This window comes from Tiliqua scincoides, chromosome 10 (assembly GCF_035046505.1).
Source record: "Tiliqua scincoides isolate rTilSci1 chromosome 10, rTilSci1.hap2, whole genome shotgun sequence".
NCBI lineage: Eukaryota > Metazoa > Chordata > Lepidosauria > Squamata > Scincidae > Tiliqua > Tiliqua scincoides.
Genome location: NC_089830.1, coordinates 29,060,259 through 29,080,771, shown reverse-complemented (window position 1 = coordinate 29,080,771; position 20,513 = coordinate 29,060,259). Strand labels below are relative to the sequence as shown.

At 53.3% G+C, this 20,513-nt stretch overlaps 1 protein-coding gene across 1 annotated transcript in view; it reads left to right on the top strand.

Moving 5' to 3' along the window:
• The window catches only part of LRFN1 (leucine rich repeat and fibronectin type III domain containing 1), a 53,823-nt gene that overhangs the window by 27,670 nt on the left and 5,640 nt on the right, over positions 1 to 20,513 (top strand). Inside the window, exon 2 of the mRNA XM_066638418.1 lies at positions 18,515 to 19,921. Coding sequence (XP_066494515.1) covers positions 18,546 to 19,921 — 1,376 coding nt within the window. The 5' untranslated portion in view covers positions 18,515 to 18,545. The remainder of the gene's footprint in view (positions 1 to 18,514; positions 19,922 to 20,513) is intronic.

The window sequence follows — 20,513 nt, the reverse complement described above, 5'->3', positions numbered from 1 at the left end:
AAGCCGAGTGCCAGGCCCCCCATCAGTCTTTCTGGCTGCTGGCACACAGGTGGCTGTCTTTGGCCAGACTCGCACGGACCCATCCTGCAGGCAGAGAGATAGCTTCGGCTTGGGCAGAGCAGATGGGGAAGGAGGTGGAGAAGCAGAGGCAACACCAACCCTGGAGCTGAAGGAGAGTGAGATAAGGGAGGCCAGGCACGGGGTGATGCAGCAGCAAACCCTCCCTCTGCCTTCTGAGCAGCTCCAGGGGCAGGAGCCCAGAGAGGGTTTTGGCTCTCAGCACAGCACACCTGCTACCTGGGAAGCACAGCCGTGGAAGATGCAACCCCAGTTTCGATCATCATGTGGGACAGCAGCAGAGGTCTGCATGTCTGACATGCATGTGCGCTGGTGCTTCAGCCAGCTGCAGCTTTGCTTTGCTCTGTGCACTTGTGACATGAGACTGTTGCACATGTGCATAGTTCTCTGCATGGGCAGGAAGGCAACAGGTCTCCTCTGTGGTTTGCTGCCAGTATCTGGCATCCAGAGGTAGACTGGCTCTGAACATGGAGGCTCCATTCAAGCAAGCGGCCTGTCTAAGAACGCAAGAAGTGGTCGTCCACTGGACGGCTTGAGGGCTGCAACCCTCACGCTGACCTGGGAGTGAATCCAGTTGAGCCCAGTGGGGTTTCCTTCTGAATCGACGTACCTGGGTCCACCCTGCAAAGTGGGGCCATGTGGTCCACCATCCAGTTTCCCACCCTTGACCAGTCAGAAGCCTCTGGGAGGCTCACAACCAGGTCATGAAGGCAACAGTCCTACCATACTGCTAGCCCCCAACTCTTGCTAGTCAAAGATAAACTGCCCCTGGACTTGGAGTTTCCACAGTGCTTTTTTGGCTAATGGCCCTTGTCAGGTGTGTGCAGTATTTTATTTTTTTTTCTTGAGTGAACTAAAACCCAACATTAATGGAAAAAGCTGAGCAAGCTGGGCATCGGGTCTCCTCCTCAGTCTCCAACTTCTCAGTGAAAAGATGTCTGGTGGGAGGGTTAGGTAAAGCTTTTGGAGGGGACCTTGAGGGGCCACTCCCCATCAGGACACACCGTGCTGTGCTGGATTCAGTGATGGGGTTGGCCATGGCTTTTGGGCTCCTAAGAAGGCCTCGTCTCTCAAAGCTGCCCAGGGCCTCTCCAGACCCTTGGCTGACCCCCAAAACAACCCCTTGTCCTCAGCCTGACTCAATAAGTCCTTCTCAGGGTGGCTGTCTGCAAATCTGGGCCTTGAGCGCCTGCAGGTATCTGCTGCTGGGATTTGACATCCGGTGGCATTTGATATTGGACATCCGTGGCTTGGCCTTTGATTGTGTTCAGGGCGATTTGGTGCCTGGCATTTACTATCCTGATGTTATTGGACCACCAGCAGGATATTGAGGGCCTCAGAGATCTGAGAGCGCTGCAGATTTGACACCTGACCTTCCATTCCTGGCGGAAGGAATTTACATTTTGATGCTTTGGCTCTACTGGCCAGCCCCACTACAGTGGACACTGATACTGCCTGCGGTCCACACAGCCGGAGAGCCTCCTGTCCCCTCCGTGGGTTGCACCCCAGTGGCCCCAGCTGGCCGTCTCCCCCAGCCTCCCTCCCGGCAATCTCTCAGCCCAGACTGCGCACAGTGAGCTGGGGGGATGGGCACGCCAGACACCCGCATTATCACGGCGTGTTCTTTGGCTTAGTGCCTGCAGCAGCTTCTCCAGGAGCTGATGGAGCAGAGACGCCAATCGATAGCACACGCCTGTCCCTGTTAGACTTGCCAGCAAGGCAGGCAGTGGGGGGGGGGCAAGAGGGCAGGGAGGAGCAGGAGTGGATCACTGCTGGCAGCCGTGCTGCAGCTGTGCCTGATAACCTGGCATGGAGGGCCCAGCGCTGCAGGGATGAAATGGGAGGGGGTGCCACTCCAGCTGGAATTGACTCCCAAGAGGGACTGCTGTGTATCCGTGAGCCTCCCTCTCTGCAGCCGACCCAGGGCATGAAAGCTCCCTTTCCTAAACTTGCTCTGCTCCATCTTGTGAAATCCTATGGGCGACCCTCTGCCCCTCGCCCCCATCTGGTTTGGCCCTCCTCACTCCAGCTCTGTGCTCTATCGCTGCATTGGTGTTTGGACCCCTTGCCGCCTTCTTTTCTGAGATCTCTAAAGCGCCCTTCCCATTTTGCAAGTCTCAGAGGGAAAGAGTCATACGTAGGGATTTTTAAAAGCTCTTTTTGGAGGGCTGTTGGAAAGGGGGCAAGGATTTTTTTTTTAAGTCACCGTAAGTCAGTTTTACTGCACCTTGTGCAAAGACAGTAGCCCTTTGTCCCCCTCTTGTGGAGGGGTTGGAAAATGCAGGGGTTTGGCTGTTCACGGCCCTGCACTTCTTCTTCTGGCTGGCTGGTTCTGTGGGACGGCACTACCATCCCCGTGGGGTGAGTTGGGAAGGAGCTGGGAGGGCAGCAGGGGCCTGGCAAGGAGGTCTCTCCCCTCGCCTCCCTGCAACTTGACTTGATTCAGTCCGCTCAGACCCCTCCTCCTAATGCGTGTGTAGCCTGGACCGTGGGCTGCTTTCTTCCATGCTGGGAAACTCGTTTGTTGAAGATATTCCTGGTCTGCCTTCCAGTCTCTTTGGAAGAACTAGCAGGGTTGCTCCTGGTGTGGTTTTTATGCAACATTAAGACAGGGTCAGGATGCCGACACAACGATGGTCAAGAGCAGAAGCAGTGCACAGCAGCGGGGACAAACCTGGGAGCTCAAGAGAGGACCAGGCAGGACAAAGACGTTTTCACTACCCGCTTAGAAGCAGTGCAGGCCCAGTCGGGCCTCCCAGGGAATGGCGTTCCAGGATTGGTGGCAACCACTAAAGAGGCCCTGCCCCACATCCCCACCAACCACGGCTCAGCTGGCGATGGGATGCAGAGCAGCACCTCCAAGGCCAAATGCAGCTGGTTTCCTGGCCATCTTTAAGTACAATCCAAAGTAAAGCATATTACTGTGGCCCAAGAAAGACATGACTAAGGGGTGGGTCTCTGTGACCAAGTTTGCTTTCTTTGGGGAGGGCTGCAGCCAGGCAAAAGCACTTCTGACCACAGGCAGTGCCTGCATCTCCAGTGGCAAAGCCAGGTCCTGAGCACCCCCCCCCAAGTGTGAATCTGCCCTTTGTTTGTGTGAATCTGCCCTCTGTTTGGATGGGGAGTGCAACCCATCCAAAACAGGCTGCAAAGCTCTCCCCAAACCACCTGTCCTCCAGATGACGCCTGCCTCTGTTCTGCCAGCATCAAGCCTCAGTTGAGTCACACACATCCAGTCTTTTGCCACCAGCAGGCAGGATTTGGGTGGAGTCTTGGCAATTGACTGCGTTGCTGCAAGACAGGAGAGTCCCAGCAGATGCCATTCAGAGTGCAGGCCTTCAGCCAAGTGCTGGTGCTATCATGGGTTGTGTGTGTGGGGTGTTGTCTCCCCCCAGAGGAATGCGGAGGTGTTGGGTGGTTTGTTGTGGGGTTGTGTGCCTGCACATGTGATAAATTCATTCAGACACTAAGTACGGCTACAGTCCTTTCTCCCTGGAACTGAATGCAGCATCTGAGGCCAGAACATCCATGCATTTTAATAAGAAATATAATGTTGTTGGCTTTTATTGTTGACTGGTGAGATGTCCACCAGATGGTGGGAATATGTATGAAAATTTGGTCATCAAAGATGGGCTGTAGCGGAGTGGGTGGGTGGGTGCTTGCCAGCTCCATCTTCCCTTCCCAGCTGGCTTTGCTGAGCCTTCCTTTCCTTTGGCCTCCTTCCCCCACCCCACCCTTGGGACCTTTCCTCATGTCTACTGCTTCATCTGTTGCTTCTAGGCTCAATAAACTTGACAGCATTTGCTTCTGTCTTTATTGTGTGATGTGTTGCTGTGATGTGATGTGTTGTGTTGGTTGCTAGAATACAAGCAAATGCAAATAGGTCTGAGATGAGAACATGGATTCATGAAATGACTAGGGGCCCAATCCTATCCAACTTTCCAGCACCAGTGCAGTGGCAATGCAGCCCCAGGATAAGGGAACGAATGTTCCCATACCTTGAGGAGGCCTCTGTGACTGCCTCCCTGCCACAAAATGCAGCGCACGCCCCATTGGCACGCTTCCACCAGCACTAGAAAATTGGATAGGATTGGACCCTTGGATGCCACAAAGCCAAGGAAAACAGCGATTGCCCCTGCAGCTTCTGGAGGCACAGGAACATTCAGCTTCCTCGGCTTTCCAGAGTTGCCCTCTGCAAGCAGTTCATGGGAAAAGTGGACAGGCAGGCTCCCAGAAATGGGGAGGTTGTTGGCCAGGCCTTAACAGATTTCTTATAATTTTGCCTCCTTGAAAAGTTCTCTCCTGACTGAATTGTTTTGTGCTGCTGTTCTTTTTAGCTGTTTTGGTTTTGTTTTTTTTAAAAATGCTTTTTTGTGAGCTCTCCTAAATTCTTGTTGAGAAGGGCAGGATATAAATTTTTACAATAAATAAATTGTAACTCACTGTGATCACCATTTTACAGATGGAGAAGCTAAAGCTCCATGTTGTTGGAGTTCATCCGGAGCACCCAGGGATGAGCACACACACTCCCAGGTTCTGCTAAGTCCCTTCTGCCCTGTACATTCAGGGAGTGATGAATATATGGTTTCCCCTCACCAAAAAGCCCCATATTTTACCCTTGCAACAACCTTCTTAGTTAGGTTAGGCTGAGAGAGAATGACCGGCTCAAAAACTTGGGGGAGGAGGGATTTTAAACTCAGGGTTTTCTTCTTCTTCTTTTCTTTAAGCCAGTCCCTTCCCTGTGTAAAGAATGAGGATGCCAGCATAGCCCCCTTTGAGGTAGAGCAGCTGCCAGGGAGGAGTCCATTGCAAACAGTCAGGCATGGCACTGCCCAACATTCATGGAGCTCAGAGTACGGGCAGGTGAAAGGGGTTGCAGGTGGAGGGGGTTTCAGTACAGCTCTGTGGCTCCTCCTTCCCCACTTTGCATCCAGCTCTGGAGAGCTCTGGGTGTTGTCATCCTCCCAGCCGTGGCAAAGCAGACAGCCAGCGAGCTCCAAATCCATTGAGCGTCGCCTGACACAGCTGTGAAATCTGTCTCCATGGAGTCTGCTTCTTGGCTCATCTTGAAGGTGTGAAAGGAACTGCAGCGGGCAGTGCGGGGCGGGGGGGGGAGAGCTAAAAATAAGGAGTGGATGTCAAAGGGCAGAGGGACAGCAGTTGCTGCCCAGGAGGCCAATGAGCTGGCACACCTGAGGAGGAGGAGTTCAGGCCTGCATGCCCCAGAATGAAGCCACCAGGGATGTGAGCATCTCCAGGGCTGAAGGTGAACAGAGATCAGGCAGGAAGGAGGTGGGGAAGGCCAGGGGCCAACACACACTGGACATTAGGGGACTCCTCCAAGGTGGTTCCACCTGTGGCCATCGCAGGGCTTGCCAAACTGGGGCCCTGCTGGGAGGGAGTGGGCGTCTTGCCATCAAGGGCTGTTAAGCCAGTTAACTGGCTGTTAAGGCAGTTCATTTGGGGATCCAGATGCAGGGGCCAAAATCTGCCTGGAAATTGGTGTGGGGGGGGGATTTGGCAGATTTAGAGGAGGGCCTGATTTCCTCATCTGTGGGCCCTCAGAGGGCTGCATTTGCAGGCCCAAAAGTGACTGCAGAGGGCTGGCTTTTTAACAGCCACTTCTGATATCCAGTGTGTCTAGAAGAGCGGGAGATGCAGCAGCCCACAGGAAGTATCTGTCTTTCTCTGTGCCCTGACCCCTCCTCTGGATGCCCCCAACCCTGGCTTTAGCCCAGCATTTACAATGCTTCCCTTAAACTGCTTATGGGGTTAGTGGTGGCGGCAGCACCGACTCCTGTTTCCACATTGTTACACCCCTATGAAAAATTAATCGTCCTGTATGTGGCATTCTGGGCCATCAGAATCTGCAGGCTAGAGTGACAGCTCGGGCTTTTGGGGGGAAGGCTGCATCGGTCTCCTTCCCTGCTGCTCCCCCCAGTTGCTGGCTCTCCTCCAGGTCCCATTTGGAAAAGGAAGAAGGTGCAATTCAGGTTGATGCTGCCAAAGAGCAGCGCCCTCCCTCCTTAAGCCCTGTGCAGGCTTGCTTGACGGGCAGTGCTTTGGCAGTTCATCCTGCAGGACCCAGTCAGGTGTCTGGTTTGTGCGCACCAAAGATCGGAGTAGTGGGGAACAGGCTGCAGCTGGGGAGGGAGATAAGAACATCAGGTGAGTCCACCTGAATCTGACAAAATGGGGTCCATCTTGCCTCCCAGAGTGGGCAGCTGGATGCCCCAGTGGGAAGGACACAAGCAGGGTGCATGTTCTACAGTACACTACCTCTGAACGTAGAGGTTGTGTCTAGCCAGCCATCATAAGCAGTAGCCATTGATACACCTCTTCTCCTCGGTACTAGGGTATTTGCGCCCTGGACAATTCTGTCCTGGTCAAATGCATCCCAGTCACTGACATCCCTGCACATTTGCACCTGGGTTTGTTAATAATAATAATAATATATAATATACAGTATTTATATACCGCCTTTCTTGGTCTTTATTCAAGACTTTATTCAAGGCGGTTTACACAGGCAGGCTTATTAAATCCACGCAGGGATTTTTACAAATTGAAAGAAGGTTCTCTCTTTCAAGAACCACCACATTCAAGATGTTACGCTCCGATCTGGTTTCACATTCTGGCCTCCATCCTCCCACGCTCAGAGCAGATGGAATAGCTCGGCTTAAGCTTGTCAGCTGCTTCAAGGTCTCGCCATTCAGGGTGCCGGTGGCCTCGAACTGCCGACCTTGTGGATGTTAATCTTCAGGCAAATGGAGGCTCTACCCTCTAGACCAGACCTCCTGCCCTGTTTGTTTGCTTGTTTGTCTATTTTGGTCCTGGTCATTTGCATCCCACTATAAGTGGGCGGGCAAAAGGAGAAGGGGGCGGCAGAGGATGAGATAAGAACATAAGAAGAGCCCCACTGGATCAGGCCATAGGCCCATCTAGTCCAGCTTCCTGTATCTCACAGCGGCCCACCAAATGCCGCAGGGAGCACACCAGATAACGAGAGACCTGCAAGGCTTCCTGGGAATTGTAGTTAAGAACATAAGAGCAACCCCATTGGATCAGGCCATAGGCCCATCTAGTCCAGCTTCCTGTATCTCACAGCGGCCCACCAAATGCCCCAGGGAGCACACCAGATAACAAGAGACCTGCAAGGCTTCCTGGGAATTGTAGTTAAGAACATAAGAGCAGCCCCACTGGATCAGGCCATAGGCCCATCTAGTCCAGCTTCCTGTATCTCACAGCGGCCCACCAAATGCCCCAGGGAGCACACCAGATAACAAGAGACCTGCAAGGCTTCCTGGGAATTGTAGTTAAGAACATAAGAGCAGCCCCACTGGATCAGGCCATAGGCCCATCTAGTCCAGCTTCCTGTGTCTCACAGTGGCCCACCAAATGCCCCAGGGAGCACACCAGATAACAAGAGACCTGCAAGGCTTCCTGGGAATTGTAGTTAAGAACATAAGAACAGCCCCACTGGATCAGGCCATAGGCCCATCTAGTCTAGCTTCCTGTATCTCACAGCGGCCCACCAAATGCCCCAGGGAGCACACCAGATAACAAGAGACCTCATCCTGGTGCCCTCCCTTGCATCTGGCATTCTGACATAGCCCATTTCTAAAATCAGGAGGTTGCGCATACACATCATGGCTTGTACCCCGTAATGGATTTTTCCTCCAGAAACTTGTCCAATCCCCTTTTAAAGGCGTCCAGGCCAGACGCCATCACCACATCCTGTGGCAAGGAGTTCCACAGACCAACCACACACTGAGTAAAGAAATATTTTCTCTTGTCTGTTCTAACTCTACCAACACTCAATTTGAGTGGATGTCCCCTGGTTCTGGTGTTATGGGAGAGTGTAAAGAGCATCTCCCTATCCACTCTGTCCATCCCCTGCATAATTTTGTATGTCTCAATCATGTCCCCCCTCAGGCGTCTCTTTTCTAGGCTGAAGAGGCCCAAACGCCGTAGCCTATCCTCATAAGGAAGGTGCTCCAGCCCCGTAATCATCTTAGTCGCTCTCTTTTGCACCTTTTCCATTTCCACTATGTCTTTTTTGAGATGCGGCGACCAGAACTGGACACAATACTCCAGGTGTGGCCTTACCATCGATTTGTACAACGGCATTATAATATTAGCCGTTTTGTTCTCAATACCTTTTCTAATGATCCCAAGCATAGAATTGGCCTTCTTCACTGCCGCCGCACATTGGGTTGACACTTTCATCGATTTGTCCACCACCACCCCAAGATCTCTCTCCTGTTCTGTCACAGACAGCTCAGAACCCATCAGCCTTTATGTGAAGTTTTGATTTTTTGCGCCAATGCGCATGACTTTACACTTACTGACATTGAAGCGCATCTGCCATTTTGCTGCCCATTCTGCCCGTCTGGAGAGATCCTTCTGGAGCTCCTCACAATCACTTCTGGTCTTTACCACTCGGAAAAGTTTGGTGTCATCTGCAAACTTAGCCACCTCACTGCTCAACCCTGTCTCCAGGTCATTTATGAAGAGGTTGAAAAGCACCGGTCCCAGGACAGATCCTTGGGGCACACCGCTTTTCACCTCTCTCCATTGTGAAAATTGCCCATTGACACCCACTCTTCGCTTCCTGGCCTCCAACCAGTTCTCAATCCAGGAGAGGACCTGTCCTCTATTTCCCTGACTGTGGAGTTTTTTCAGTAGCCTTTGGTGAGGGACCGTGTTGAACGCCTTCTGAAAGTCCAGATATATAATGTCCACGGGTTCTCCCGCATCCACATGCCTGTTGACCTTTTCAAAGAATTCTATATGGTGGCAAGTTCTATCCTTGCTGTGCTGCCTTGGCACTGTACATACTTCAGTAAAAGGACATTGGTGGTGGTGCACTGCCGTGTCTGTGTTTCCTTATTTCCCAGTAGCAAGTGCCTGACTTTGGGGCTCTGGGGCAGCGGCGCTTCTGCGTACTCAACACAGCCCTATCCCTAACTGAACCGTTGCATTTTAAAAACGTAACAGTGCATCTAATATAACTATCCATATACTGGGACACAAATGTCTGGGGTACAAAAAGGAGTGACGTGAATGTCCCATACTGGAACACAGCTGTCCAGGACTCAGTGGTCCTATCCTTCTTCTCTTCCTCTCCTCCTCAGCGAATCTGACTAATCCTCTTTTAAAGCCATCAGAGACTGGTGGCCCTCACCATGTCTCGTGGCAAGGAAGTGCACAGACTAATGATGTGCCGGATGAAGAGGTCTCTCTCTTTGCCCATTCCTCCGCCTCCCTCCATCAGCCCCGGCAATCAGTTTCTTTCGCCCTGTGCTCCTGCTCATCTCCCTTGAGATGCTTCTCCTTCCCCTGTCAGATTCGCTGCTCCTTCCTGAAAAATATTTATGACTCTCTGAATTTCTCATGAGCGCCTTATTGACAGGTTGACAAAATTGGAGGCACTTCACTCCTGGGCTGGGAGGGAAGGCGAAGAAATCGTTTTTGGAGAGGGGGTGTTGTGAGCTGCAGGCAAAGAGGCCAAAATAGAGTGGATGGTAGCAGGCGGGGAGGGGAGCTCCCCCTGAAATTTATTCCTTGAACCGCACAATTAATAAACCCTCTCAGGCCACCGCTGCTTGGGGCTTGGCAGTCAGATTGACATAGTCAATTGGCAGGTGACGGGAGAGGCAATTTTGGAGAAGCAGAATCCGAAACACCCGGTTGGAGCAGAGATGGATATTTTTCCTTCCACTGTTCAGAAAGGAAAAAGCAATGAATGTCTTTGAAAGAGACAGAGAAGGAGACGAAGCGGCTGATCTTGCTAACTCTTATTACTCCGTCAAATCAAGCTGAATTTCAGCTGTGCTCAGAAAAAAAATAAAAGAAGTCCTTTGAGATTTGAAAGCGCGTTGTGCCCCCAGAAAAGTGCTGGAATGTGGAATTATCTTTTTCGTGTGCACTGAGCAAACGAGAAGCTTCTCTAACACTCACCTGGGGGCACCCGGAGCTGCCCCTTTTCCTTGCTGCCCCCTTCCCCCCCTCCGCACTGCATCCAACTTCCCAGTCACCCTCTGGATCCAGTGACCGTTTTGGAGGCAGGCCTGGGTCAGCTGAACCAGGAGGGCCCCTTTACTGCTGGGGGAGGTGGAGGGTGGTTCGGTCAGGTTGACACAACCGTAGCTGGCGTCCGACCAGTGGTGTAGCTACGGCATCTGTCACCCGGGTATTTTAACACCCTCCCATAACACTTCCCCCCCCCAAATTTTAATACACACACACACACACCCATACAACTTCTTAGAGGCCAGAACCGAAAATGCCTTTCAGAAGCCTCTAAGACACCCCTTCAAGGCTCGGCACCCAGGGCAATATACCCCCCGCCCCCATTAACGGCTTCCAACCTTCCTGGATAGCAGATCAAGTGAGAAGCAGGACAGTTGTAGGTCAGTGGCCCCATAACTGCACTGGGCTGCAGCAGCCGTCCACCCTCGCTGTCCCCTGATCTGGTCACGGTGCTCAACGTGCTCCTTTCTGCTATTCTGCCAGTGGGAAGATCCAGTGGGATCATGAACCCCAGAGCCAACTCCCCCACAACACAACTGCACACCCGTTGGACCTGATGCCTTCATTAAGAAGTCCAGAGCAGCCTTGCAGGATTCACTCTGAGGGTCCCACAGTGGCCAGCCAGGATGCCCAAAAGCAGGGGATGAAAGCAACAGCCCCCTTCACGATGTGCCCCCCCAGCAAGTACTGTTCGTGGGCAGGTTGCTCCTGAACGTGGAGGCAGATGGTGTGGAAATGGTCATCATGTCCAGACAGTCACCCAGTACAGCCATCCAGAAGAGCTGGGCCACTCCTCTGCTCCGTTTAAATAATGCTGCCATTTCAGAGTCAGGAAAACACATTCTGCCCCCCTCCCCATCTCCTCGCCCAGTTGCGGGGCAAATGGAGGAGTTTAGCATCCATTTCTGCCCCTCTCTCCCTCCAAAAAGACACGGTTCACTCTCAGACGAGGAGAGAGAATAATGGAGTTGAGCCACAATGCACAGAAATGATTGCTCGTTTATTGCGGAGGATGGAAAGCAAGAGGGTTAGACAGTCTCTTGGCAGGCATGGCACAGCTGAACGGAAGCCGCAGGGGGAGAAGCTGCAGCCCCTGCTAAAGGACCTGGGCAGGGCCGAGTCAGGAGCTGCTGCGCTAGGGGCAGCCCCATGGCATCTTCCCCATGGCTGGGGGTGCCGTCTGGTATTGACTTGTGTGGAGCAACTCAACAGGTGGTGCCCCTGGGTCTTGTTTAGGAAACAGAGGTCAAGGGTTGGCTCCCAAACAAACCAGCACCCATCCTGCCAGGAGACCTCAGTGCTTAACTGGAAAAGTAATTGGGACTGTCACCTGGGTGGGGCAAGAGAGGTTGTTGCAGAATGTCTTGCCCCCTTTCTCAGTCTATTTCAGGCTCCCCCCCCCCAATGCTTAGTTTGAAAGAAGTATCCTGAGCATGTTGACTCAGAAGTAAGTCCTACTATGTACAGCAGGACTTGTTCCCAGTGAAGTGTGTGTAGGACTGCAGCCTAACAGATGATGGCAAAGTGGAAACCGTCAGACAGGAAGACTCTGCCCAGGTGTTCCATGAGGAGTTCACGTATCATTTCTGCACTTCCCGGGTGCTCGGAGCATTGAAAGAGCATCTTGGGACAGGCAGGTCGGGGCCCTCCCACTAGCCAATGAGTGTGAAAGCTCAGAGTTGATGGACAAGCAGGAAGAGGCTTGCTTTAAAATGTGGCTATGGTTATTATTTTTGAATTTAAATGATTTTTTTTTAAACATGAAGCATGGTTAATGCAAATCTGTTAGATGAATGCGTCTGTGGTCTTTGTTCTTTGGCATTCGCTTATCTTGCCCCGCCTCCTTCATGCATGCGTTGCACACAGGCACGCATATCCTACAGTCACAGAATCTTTGGTGTGGATCTTGCTTAGTAAAATCAGGACCACTAGAATGTGTGTTTTAATATTTACCCTCCTGGTGCTTCAGCTCAGAGTAGTAATGAGAGCCGGAATCTAGAGCGGAGCCTGACTTTTCAGTCACTGATGTGGGCACCACAAGTCTGATATACACTCCATGGTATGGCAGGTGGGACCTGGGGCACTGCCCTGGTGACTCCCTGGCCTGATCCTGCCAAAAGCAGAGGTGTCTGGAGTAGTGATGCATTGGCAACAAGGAGTGGCTGTACAGGAGCCTGGCCCTTCCAAAGAGGCGAATCAGGACAGAGGGAGAGACTGGAAGGCAGCGGCAGCTGGAGATGCCCCACCCCCCATGCAGTAGGAACTGTGGGGCAGCTCCTGTGCACCACCTGCAGCTGTCCCCAGTGGCGTTGAGACGCCTCAAAGCTGTTCCTGCAACCGCTGCAAAGGGTTGCAAACCCAGAGCAGCTTCTGTCGTGAATTCACTGGGGTTTACTTTTGCATGGGTAGGCCACCCACTCCCGTCCCCCCTTGACTTCCTTGGTTTGAGAGGCGTCCATGGTTTGCTACTGTTTAGCCAGGCCGGCAGGCTGACTTTCAGTTGTCCTCTAGACCAGGGGTGTCCAAAGTTTTTGGCAGGAGGGCCACATCATCTCTCTGACATTGTGTCGGGGGCCGGGGGAAAAAGAATTAATTTACATTTAAAATTTGAATAAATTTACATAAATGAATATATTAAAGATGAACTTCTATGAATGAATGGAGGTCTTGCAATAGCTCAAGGCCTATAAAAGGCCTTGCACAAAGCAAGGCTGGCCTTTCCTTTGCTACTGCTACAGACGTGAAACAGCAAGCAGTGGAGGAAGCCCTCACCCCACAGCTCACGTGAGAGGCCAAACAGTTGCCCTCACGCTGAGAGCAGTTGCGTCAGGCCAGTGCGGGCTCCAACAAATCTCCGGAGGGCCAGAGGCTCATTGGAGACTGGGGGCTCCCTGAGGGCCGCATTGAGAGGCCTCGAGGGCCGCAAGTGGCCCCAGGGCCAGGGTTTGGGCACCCCTGCTCTAGACCGAATGTGGACACTGTTACTTGTTCAGGGTTTGGCTTGAAGCGAAAACTGGAAGGCCATTTTCTTGGCCTCAGCCTCATGCCCCCACCCCCGTGAAAACTAATAATACTGGCCTCCCTTGCAAGGTTGGCTTAAGGTTTACTCAGAACAGCTCCTCAAGGCCCTTTGAACATTCTCCATAAATAAATTCTGAAGTGCTAATTGGAGCATTATTAGCTTTGACTTGTGGCTGTTGCACCCAAACTCCTGACCCTTGTCTGGCACCTGCTCAGTCTCTTGAGCTCAGTGGAGTCTGACTCAGCATCTGGGATCATCTGGAAGCTGCAGCCTGGCACATGATGAGGCTAGTGCCAGTTTTTTGCCAGGGATATTGCAGAGCTGCCTGTTGTTGGCCGAGCAACAGGCTGGGAGAAGCCAGACCTTTGAAGCACTGAGGGTAAGGATCCATTGTGGACGGATCCCACCCCTTGCAGCTCCAGGTCAAGGGGTCCTTAGTGGCAAGGAAAAGGGCAAAGGCTTCTGCCTTGAGCCTCGGCCAATCAAAGTGCATCACGCTGGGCAAGATGGACGCGCTGCCAGGCTCTTTCCCCGGCTGCTTTGTGGGCTCCCCACTTCTTTCGCTGCATCACAGCTAAAATGGCCAGAACTTGTGTGTCATTACTGTCGACCTCAACACTTGAAAGAGCTTGCCAGGTGGGGGCAAATTTTAACCCAGGCCAGCATTCTGGGAGCTGCCGTGGCCCCTTGAGAAGCTCCCCAGCCACACCCCGATGTGGTGGTCCCTCTGTCCCATTTGTCTTGGCCTTCTGGTGCTCAGAGGTGTTCTGTGTCTGTACTGGGAGGTTCCGCCCTGCCCTCGTGGCTCTTAGCCTTTCGCAGGCCCTCCTCTTCCTGTGTGAAACATCAGATAGATTTTTTAGCAGCCACCTGCACTAGTGACCACCTTCCTCCTGCCCCCGGCACATCCCGTTGGGGAAGTCTGTTGAGTAATGAAATGCACCTGAGAAGTGATCCTTCCAGCAGGGCTGCACTGGCCTCGCAAGGACCTGTGGTTTGCACAAACAGCACTCTGGTGCTGCCCACATTGTTAACCAGTGTGGACACTGGCCCCAGGCCTGCTTTTGATGACCACTTCGCATTCACAGTTAATGGCAACCACTGTCTCCTTCAGGCCATTTTGATTTTCCCAGTTAACAAACCTCTGCTCTTTTTTTATCCCTCCCCCCCTTTTGCTTAATGGAAGAAACAAAGACCAGACTCAGAAACTTGACTTTGCTGAAATACCCAGCTGGGATCCCACCAATCACTCAGCCTGTGATCAAAGGCAGAGATTTGGCACAAAAGGAGAATGTTTCCACTGCAGAAACATGAGGCATTTTTGCAGGGCCCTGTTGCCCTTCATAGAGGCAGGATTGTCTGGAGGATGGAGAAGCACTGGGTTCAAATCCTGCCTCTGCCAGATGGTTGTTCTGGGACCTTGCTCTCTCTCCAGGGGGCACATGTGATGTGGGGTGAAGGGGATACAGCTCCTAAGGAAGGGATTACAGGGGAAAGGCTCCTGGCTGCCTCAATCTCCATATTCCCCAGCAGGTTTCTGTGTACACTTCACGTCTGGCTTGCAGAGCGGGGCTGTTAGTCTCTTGTGCCCTTTTTCCTTCCCCGCACTATGTATGCTTTTAATATTATTATTTCCCCCTCCCCTCCCCCCAGCTTCTGCTGGGTAATTGCTGTCACTCTGTCAACCAGCTGTCGCTAACGACCTGCTATTAAAAGAGAGGAATCCAAACGAGAACCTTTTTCTTTTTTTATTCTCCCGGAAGAGATGGCAGGAACTGGGCTTGATGCACAGGCGCTGGAACACGACCTTCATGCCACATTCTGAGCGTGTCGTTTAAGAGGAAATGAATTCTCCCAGTTGTGTTTTCTTCTTCTCCTCTCCCTGGCTTCAGGAAGGGCTTAATTGCGCTGTGGGAGCCAATAAGTTCACAAAGAAAGGCCCGGCAGCCGGAGATTGCCCAGGAGTCACAGTCACCCGTGCAGTGGCCGCTCAGTGTGTCCGGGCAAGCGAGATCCAGGGTTGCAATGCCTGCAGTTCTGGGTTAGTCTGCAGCAGTCCCAGCAGAACAGCTGACCCTTCGACATGCAGGTGTCACATTCAGGCTGGGCAAATGCTATAACATTCGGTCGCTGAGATCCCTTTTGCTTCCTGAGTCATCCGTTGGGTTCAGGGCCTGTTTTGCAGATTTTGGCCCCTTCTCCCTGGCTTGTGAGTAGCCACTTGCCTGGGCTCATTCACAGCTTCTTTCGTGTGGACCTGGCGAGTGTGTGCAATGGGGCTGTGCCCACTCCCAGGCTCCGCCGGAGGTGGGAGACAGGCGCAGGGCTCTGTGGTAGTGTTCCCGCTTGGCATGTTGCTCAGGGTCCCAGGGTTGATTCCTGGCAGCACCTCCAGGCAGGACTGGGGCTTGCCTGGAGCCCAAGGGAGCAGTCCCGTCTCTGTGGCCAAACCGGAGCCAGATTTTTGGAGGGAGCCTCTCTGCAGCGGAGCCATTCTGGGTGGGAGGGGGAGCAAAACAGGTGAGTGCAGGATGGAGTGCAGGAGCAGTCAAGGCAAAGGCCTCCATGTTTCTCTGCCTGCCCAGAATGGGAGGGGGAGGGTGCCCTTGCAGGCTGTAATGAGGCTCCCTCCAAACAGTGCTTTTCAACCCCTCTAGCTATGCCACTGCTCCAGCAGAGGGGAAGAATTTGTAGTCAGGGGGTGCAGCGTTGATGAGCACTGGCCACGGGGACGAGAACGCTGGAGCAGAGATGGAGAGCACAGCTGTCTCTGTCCTTCTGCCAGCAAAGTGCGTGAGAGCCAGCCTGCCCCCCGATGCTCCCCATCACTCTTCTATACGTGGTCAAAATCATGTCACACTTCACTGCTAAGGATAAAAGTCGCATCAGAGCTGTCATCCTTATTCCCTCCAGGGGTGGATCTTTGGAGACCCTGTCATGCATGGTGACAGCAGAGCCAGCCAACTCCTTGGCTCCAGGAAGCAAAACTTCCTGAGTGGGAGACAGTGTGCCCAGTGCCCAGGAACTCACAGGCCACATGGCCCTGGCGCACCCTGCCCTCCAGGCACTTGTGGCCGGGGACCGGCTCAGAGACAAGCACCCACAATGAGCACTCACCCCTTGCTGCTGCCTTTCTGGGACAGGGGCCTTCGTCATCACCCAGCAGGGGGGCTCCTGAGGGTCAGCAGGCAGAACTCTGTCTTCCATGACAGAGTCTGAGAGCAAAGGGATGGGGCAGGATTAGTGAAGCCAGAGAAAGCATCCAGCATGCCCCTTGACCCAGCAGTGGGGAAGGCCACAGGACCAGCTGGCGTTTCAGGACCCTGGACAGCTGCAAGCAGCCAACGCACCCCCAAATGGGGCATTTCAGCTGGTGGCTTCTGGCCTTTTTGGAGTCATGGATCTCTCAGAATGTGATAAAAGCTATGGATATCCTCCCTCCCCCCCAAAACATGCACAACATGTGTGCACACAATTTGTCTGCACCCAGTTTATGGACCCCCCCAAAGCCCCTCCACAGACCCCCTTGGGCCAGCCTGATCCCAATAAGCTTTAAGTGAGATGGAGCCCGATTCTGTTCTCGCCTGCGCCATCCTCCAGCCCGCCATCTCATCCGCCAGCCTGTCTCAGTTTGCACTTGGAATTGTGAGCTTCAGAGTTTGCAAAGACCTTGAAAGGAACATGAAACAGGTGTTAATGGATGCTGCGAGGCTTGTCTGGAGGAGCGAGAGCAAGAGAGAAAGAGAGCTTCTGAGATGGCAGCCCAGTGCGAGGACGGGTTTGCCTCCACTGTCACGGATGGGGAGAGGTGATGGATGTCGGAGACTGGAGAGAGTCTGAGCAGATGACAGTTAGCAGGAAAAATCTGCTTTCATGACTCCAAAATATATTTGGTTTTCTCAGCAGATATATGTGAAGAGGCCCTGCCCTTACGAAAGGGAGTCAGAGTGGAGCTGGTCAGCTGAGCTCCAGTGTAATTGATGCAGAGCAGGCAGGCTAGGAAACAGTGGCTGGTCCGAGGACATCTCTTGAGCGCCACGCTGGGGAAGGGGCCTGAGCCCAGTCCAAATCCGGCACCACACTGCCAGGCCCTGCACTGAACACAACCCTAGCTGACCAAGGAACTGTGCTGGGCCCTGCACGCCCCTCCTCCCTTCGTGCCTCCATTGTTCCTCACGACTCTGCCTGCTGAGCGCTCTCCTTCGCCTGCCTCCGAGGGGAGCCTTGTTTCTGAGGCAGGCTCTGGTGAGTGAAGGGCTCTTGAGGGAGCACAAGGCAGCCACGCATTGTTTGCCAGGCGTCACATTTGACTCTGAGAGGGAAGGCAGTTGTCCCTGACACAATAGGCGCATCCTTAATGGCCCCTGTGGGGGAGGCAGAGAGGCTCTCCCTTGTCTGGGCTTGGCGGTGTCTCTCCCATCACCACCGTGTTCCTCTTCCTCTTGAGTTGGCAGACAAAGCAACTTGAAGGTAACTTTTGAGGTGGCTCCTTATTGTGCTCAGAGATCAGTGTTTAGACAGCAGCTGTCTGGGAGCTTTGGGGCACTGCTTTGTGCCGGCTGCGCTGCTCCAGGGGGGGCAGGTCCCAGCAGCTGGCCTGGAGGGTGACTGTGCAGCCCCCAAGGCTGTTGGCTGGTGGGGTCCCCTGGATTCAGTATGGGGAGTGAATTCATCGTTTGCACCCACAAACAGTGCCTGGCTAGTGGGCCAAATCCACATTTGTGGATCTCTGAGCAAGGGAGTGCTCCAAGGGACTACCTGGTACTTAAAAGTCTTCTGTTCTGAATTCTGTCTCACCTGGAGGAGGGAGGGAGGGAGGGAGGGAAGGGGCCATAGTTCAGCGGTGGGTCACTTGCTCTGCAAGCTAGAAGTCCCAAATTCAGTCACCAGGTCGGGCAGAGAAAGCCCCATGCCGGAGACCCCTGGAGAGGCACCACCAGCACTGCATAGCTGAATGGGCCAAAAGGCAATCTCCTTCCCTCCAGAGGGGCCCCCCACAGAGTTTTTTGTTTTTCTCTTGCCAGGTTTCTGTGGTTCTTTTGTCAGTTTCCAGTTGTAATCCACTGTGTGCCATCTTTGAGGAACTGGTATTGATAGACGGTAAAAAGACAGTAAAAAACCCTCAGTCATAAAGACAATTCACAGGCTTTGTGGCTGTTGCCATTTCAATATCTGTGTGTTTGGTTGCTATTTTCCGTTGTTGTTGGATCGCGTGGTCTTCTGGGGGGCCGCAGCCCCGCTCGTCTTCACCTTGCTCAGTGAAACGTTGCTTGGAGTAGAGGGCTGCAAAGGTTTTTGAGAGGTTCACAGGCAATGAGTGAAGGGGGGAGAAGCTGCCTGGCAAAATTCTTGTTAATTGGCCCCTCCCTCTTCTCACCACAGGGCCTCGGTGGGCACGACACGTGCCAGTACCATGGAAAAGCTCTTCCTGCCGCTCCTGATGCTTGGCACCATGGCAGAAGCTCAACATTGCCCCGGCCGATGCATCTGCCAGAACATCTCCCCGACGCTGACCATGCTGTGCGCCAAGACGGGCCTCCTCTTTGTGCCACCCTCCATCGACCGGCGCACAGTGGAGCTGCGCTTGACCGACAACTTCATCACCATCATCCGCCGGAAGGACTTCTCCAACATGACCAACCTGGTGCACCTCACCCTCTCCCGCAACACCATCAGCCAGATCCTGCCCTTCGCCTTCTCCGACCTGCGTGCCTTACGGGCCTTGCACATGAACAGCAACCGCCTGGCCGTCCTGAGGAACGAGCACTTCCGGGGGCTGAGCAACCTGCGCCACCTCATCCTCGGCAACAACCAGATCAGCCACATCGAGCCTTCCTCTTTCGACGAGTTCCTGGCCACGGTCGAGGACCTGGACCTCTCCTACAACAACCTGGAGGCGCTGCCCTGGGAGGCCATCGGGCAGATGGTGAGCCTGAACACCCTCACGCTGGACCACAACCTCATTGACCACATTGCCGAGGGCACCTTCTCCCAGCTCCACAAGCTGGTGCGGCTGGACATGACTTCCAACCGGCTGCAGAAGCTGCCCCCGGACAACCTCTTCCTGAGGGCTCAAGTGCTGGCCAACGTTCGTGGGACTCACCCTTCCACCTTGACCATCAGCTTTGGGGGCAACCCGCTGCACTGCAACTGCGAGCTGCTCTGGCTGCGAAGGCTCACGCGAGAAGACGACCTGGAGACCTGTGCCTCCCCAGAGCATCTGATGGACAAATACTTCTGGTCGATTCCTGAGGAAGAATTCATCTGTGAGCCTCCACTCATCACCCGCCAGTACTCCACTAAGGCCTTCATCATGGAAGGCCAAGGCGTGAGCCTTAAGTGCAAAGCAATGGGTGATCCAGAGCCTTCCATCCACTGGATCGCACCTGACGGTAAGCTGATCCACAACACCACACGTGCGACGGTCTATGACAACGGCACCCTGGAGGTTCTCATCACCACCTTGAAGGACAATGGCGTCTTCACCTGCATTGCCTCCAACGCGGCTGGAGAGGCCACTGCCCCTGTGGAGATCTGCATCGTGCCTCTTCCCTTGCTGGTCAACAACACCAGCCACATGAAGGAACCTGATCCCGGTTCGTCCGACATCACCACCTCCGCAAAGTCTGGCACCAATGACACCAAGAACCACTTGGACAAGAAGATTGTTGCAGCTGATCTCACGTCCACCTCGGTAGTCATCCACTGGCCCTCAGAGCGGCATATCCCTGGCATCCGTATGTACCAGATCCAGTACAACAGCTCCCTGGATGATTCCCTGGTCTACAGGTGAGTGAAGAGGGATGGCATTTATTGCACAAGTGTGTGAGCTGCGTTGTGTATTGTTGTTGCCTGTCAGTGGTAGTGTTCTACAGGACCACAGAATTCATTGCCTCTGTTTCTCAGACTTGACGGCAGTCTCCACAGGTGGTGTGAGGCAGCAGTCGGGGGCCTGTGCGTGTGTATATGTGCAGATAATGTACAGAGCTGCCTGTTTCCTGGACAACGGTATCCCAGCCAAATGCATGCTGGTCATTGGGCGTCCCTGGACATTTGTGCCAGTTCCTTTGCATCCTGGACATTTGTATCCCAATATATGTATATTGATATTGGATGTACTTTTTATGTTTAAAACACAAAGGCAGGGTTAGGGTTAGGGCTGGGATAAGAGGCTCAGCATACGGGGTTTGTAGACCAGTTAGAGTTTGTTTGTTGCCCAGGTATAATGGGATGCTAATAGCTGGGATGCCAAAAAAAGGACACAAATGGCCACAGGGACCAAAGATTGGAAAACATTTGACCAGGATGCAGTTATCTAGGATGCAGTACCCTCGTACAGAGGTTCCCAAGCTTACCTGGGTCACGACACCCCTGCAGCCTC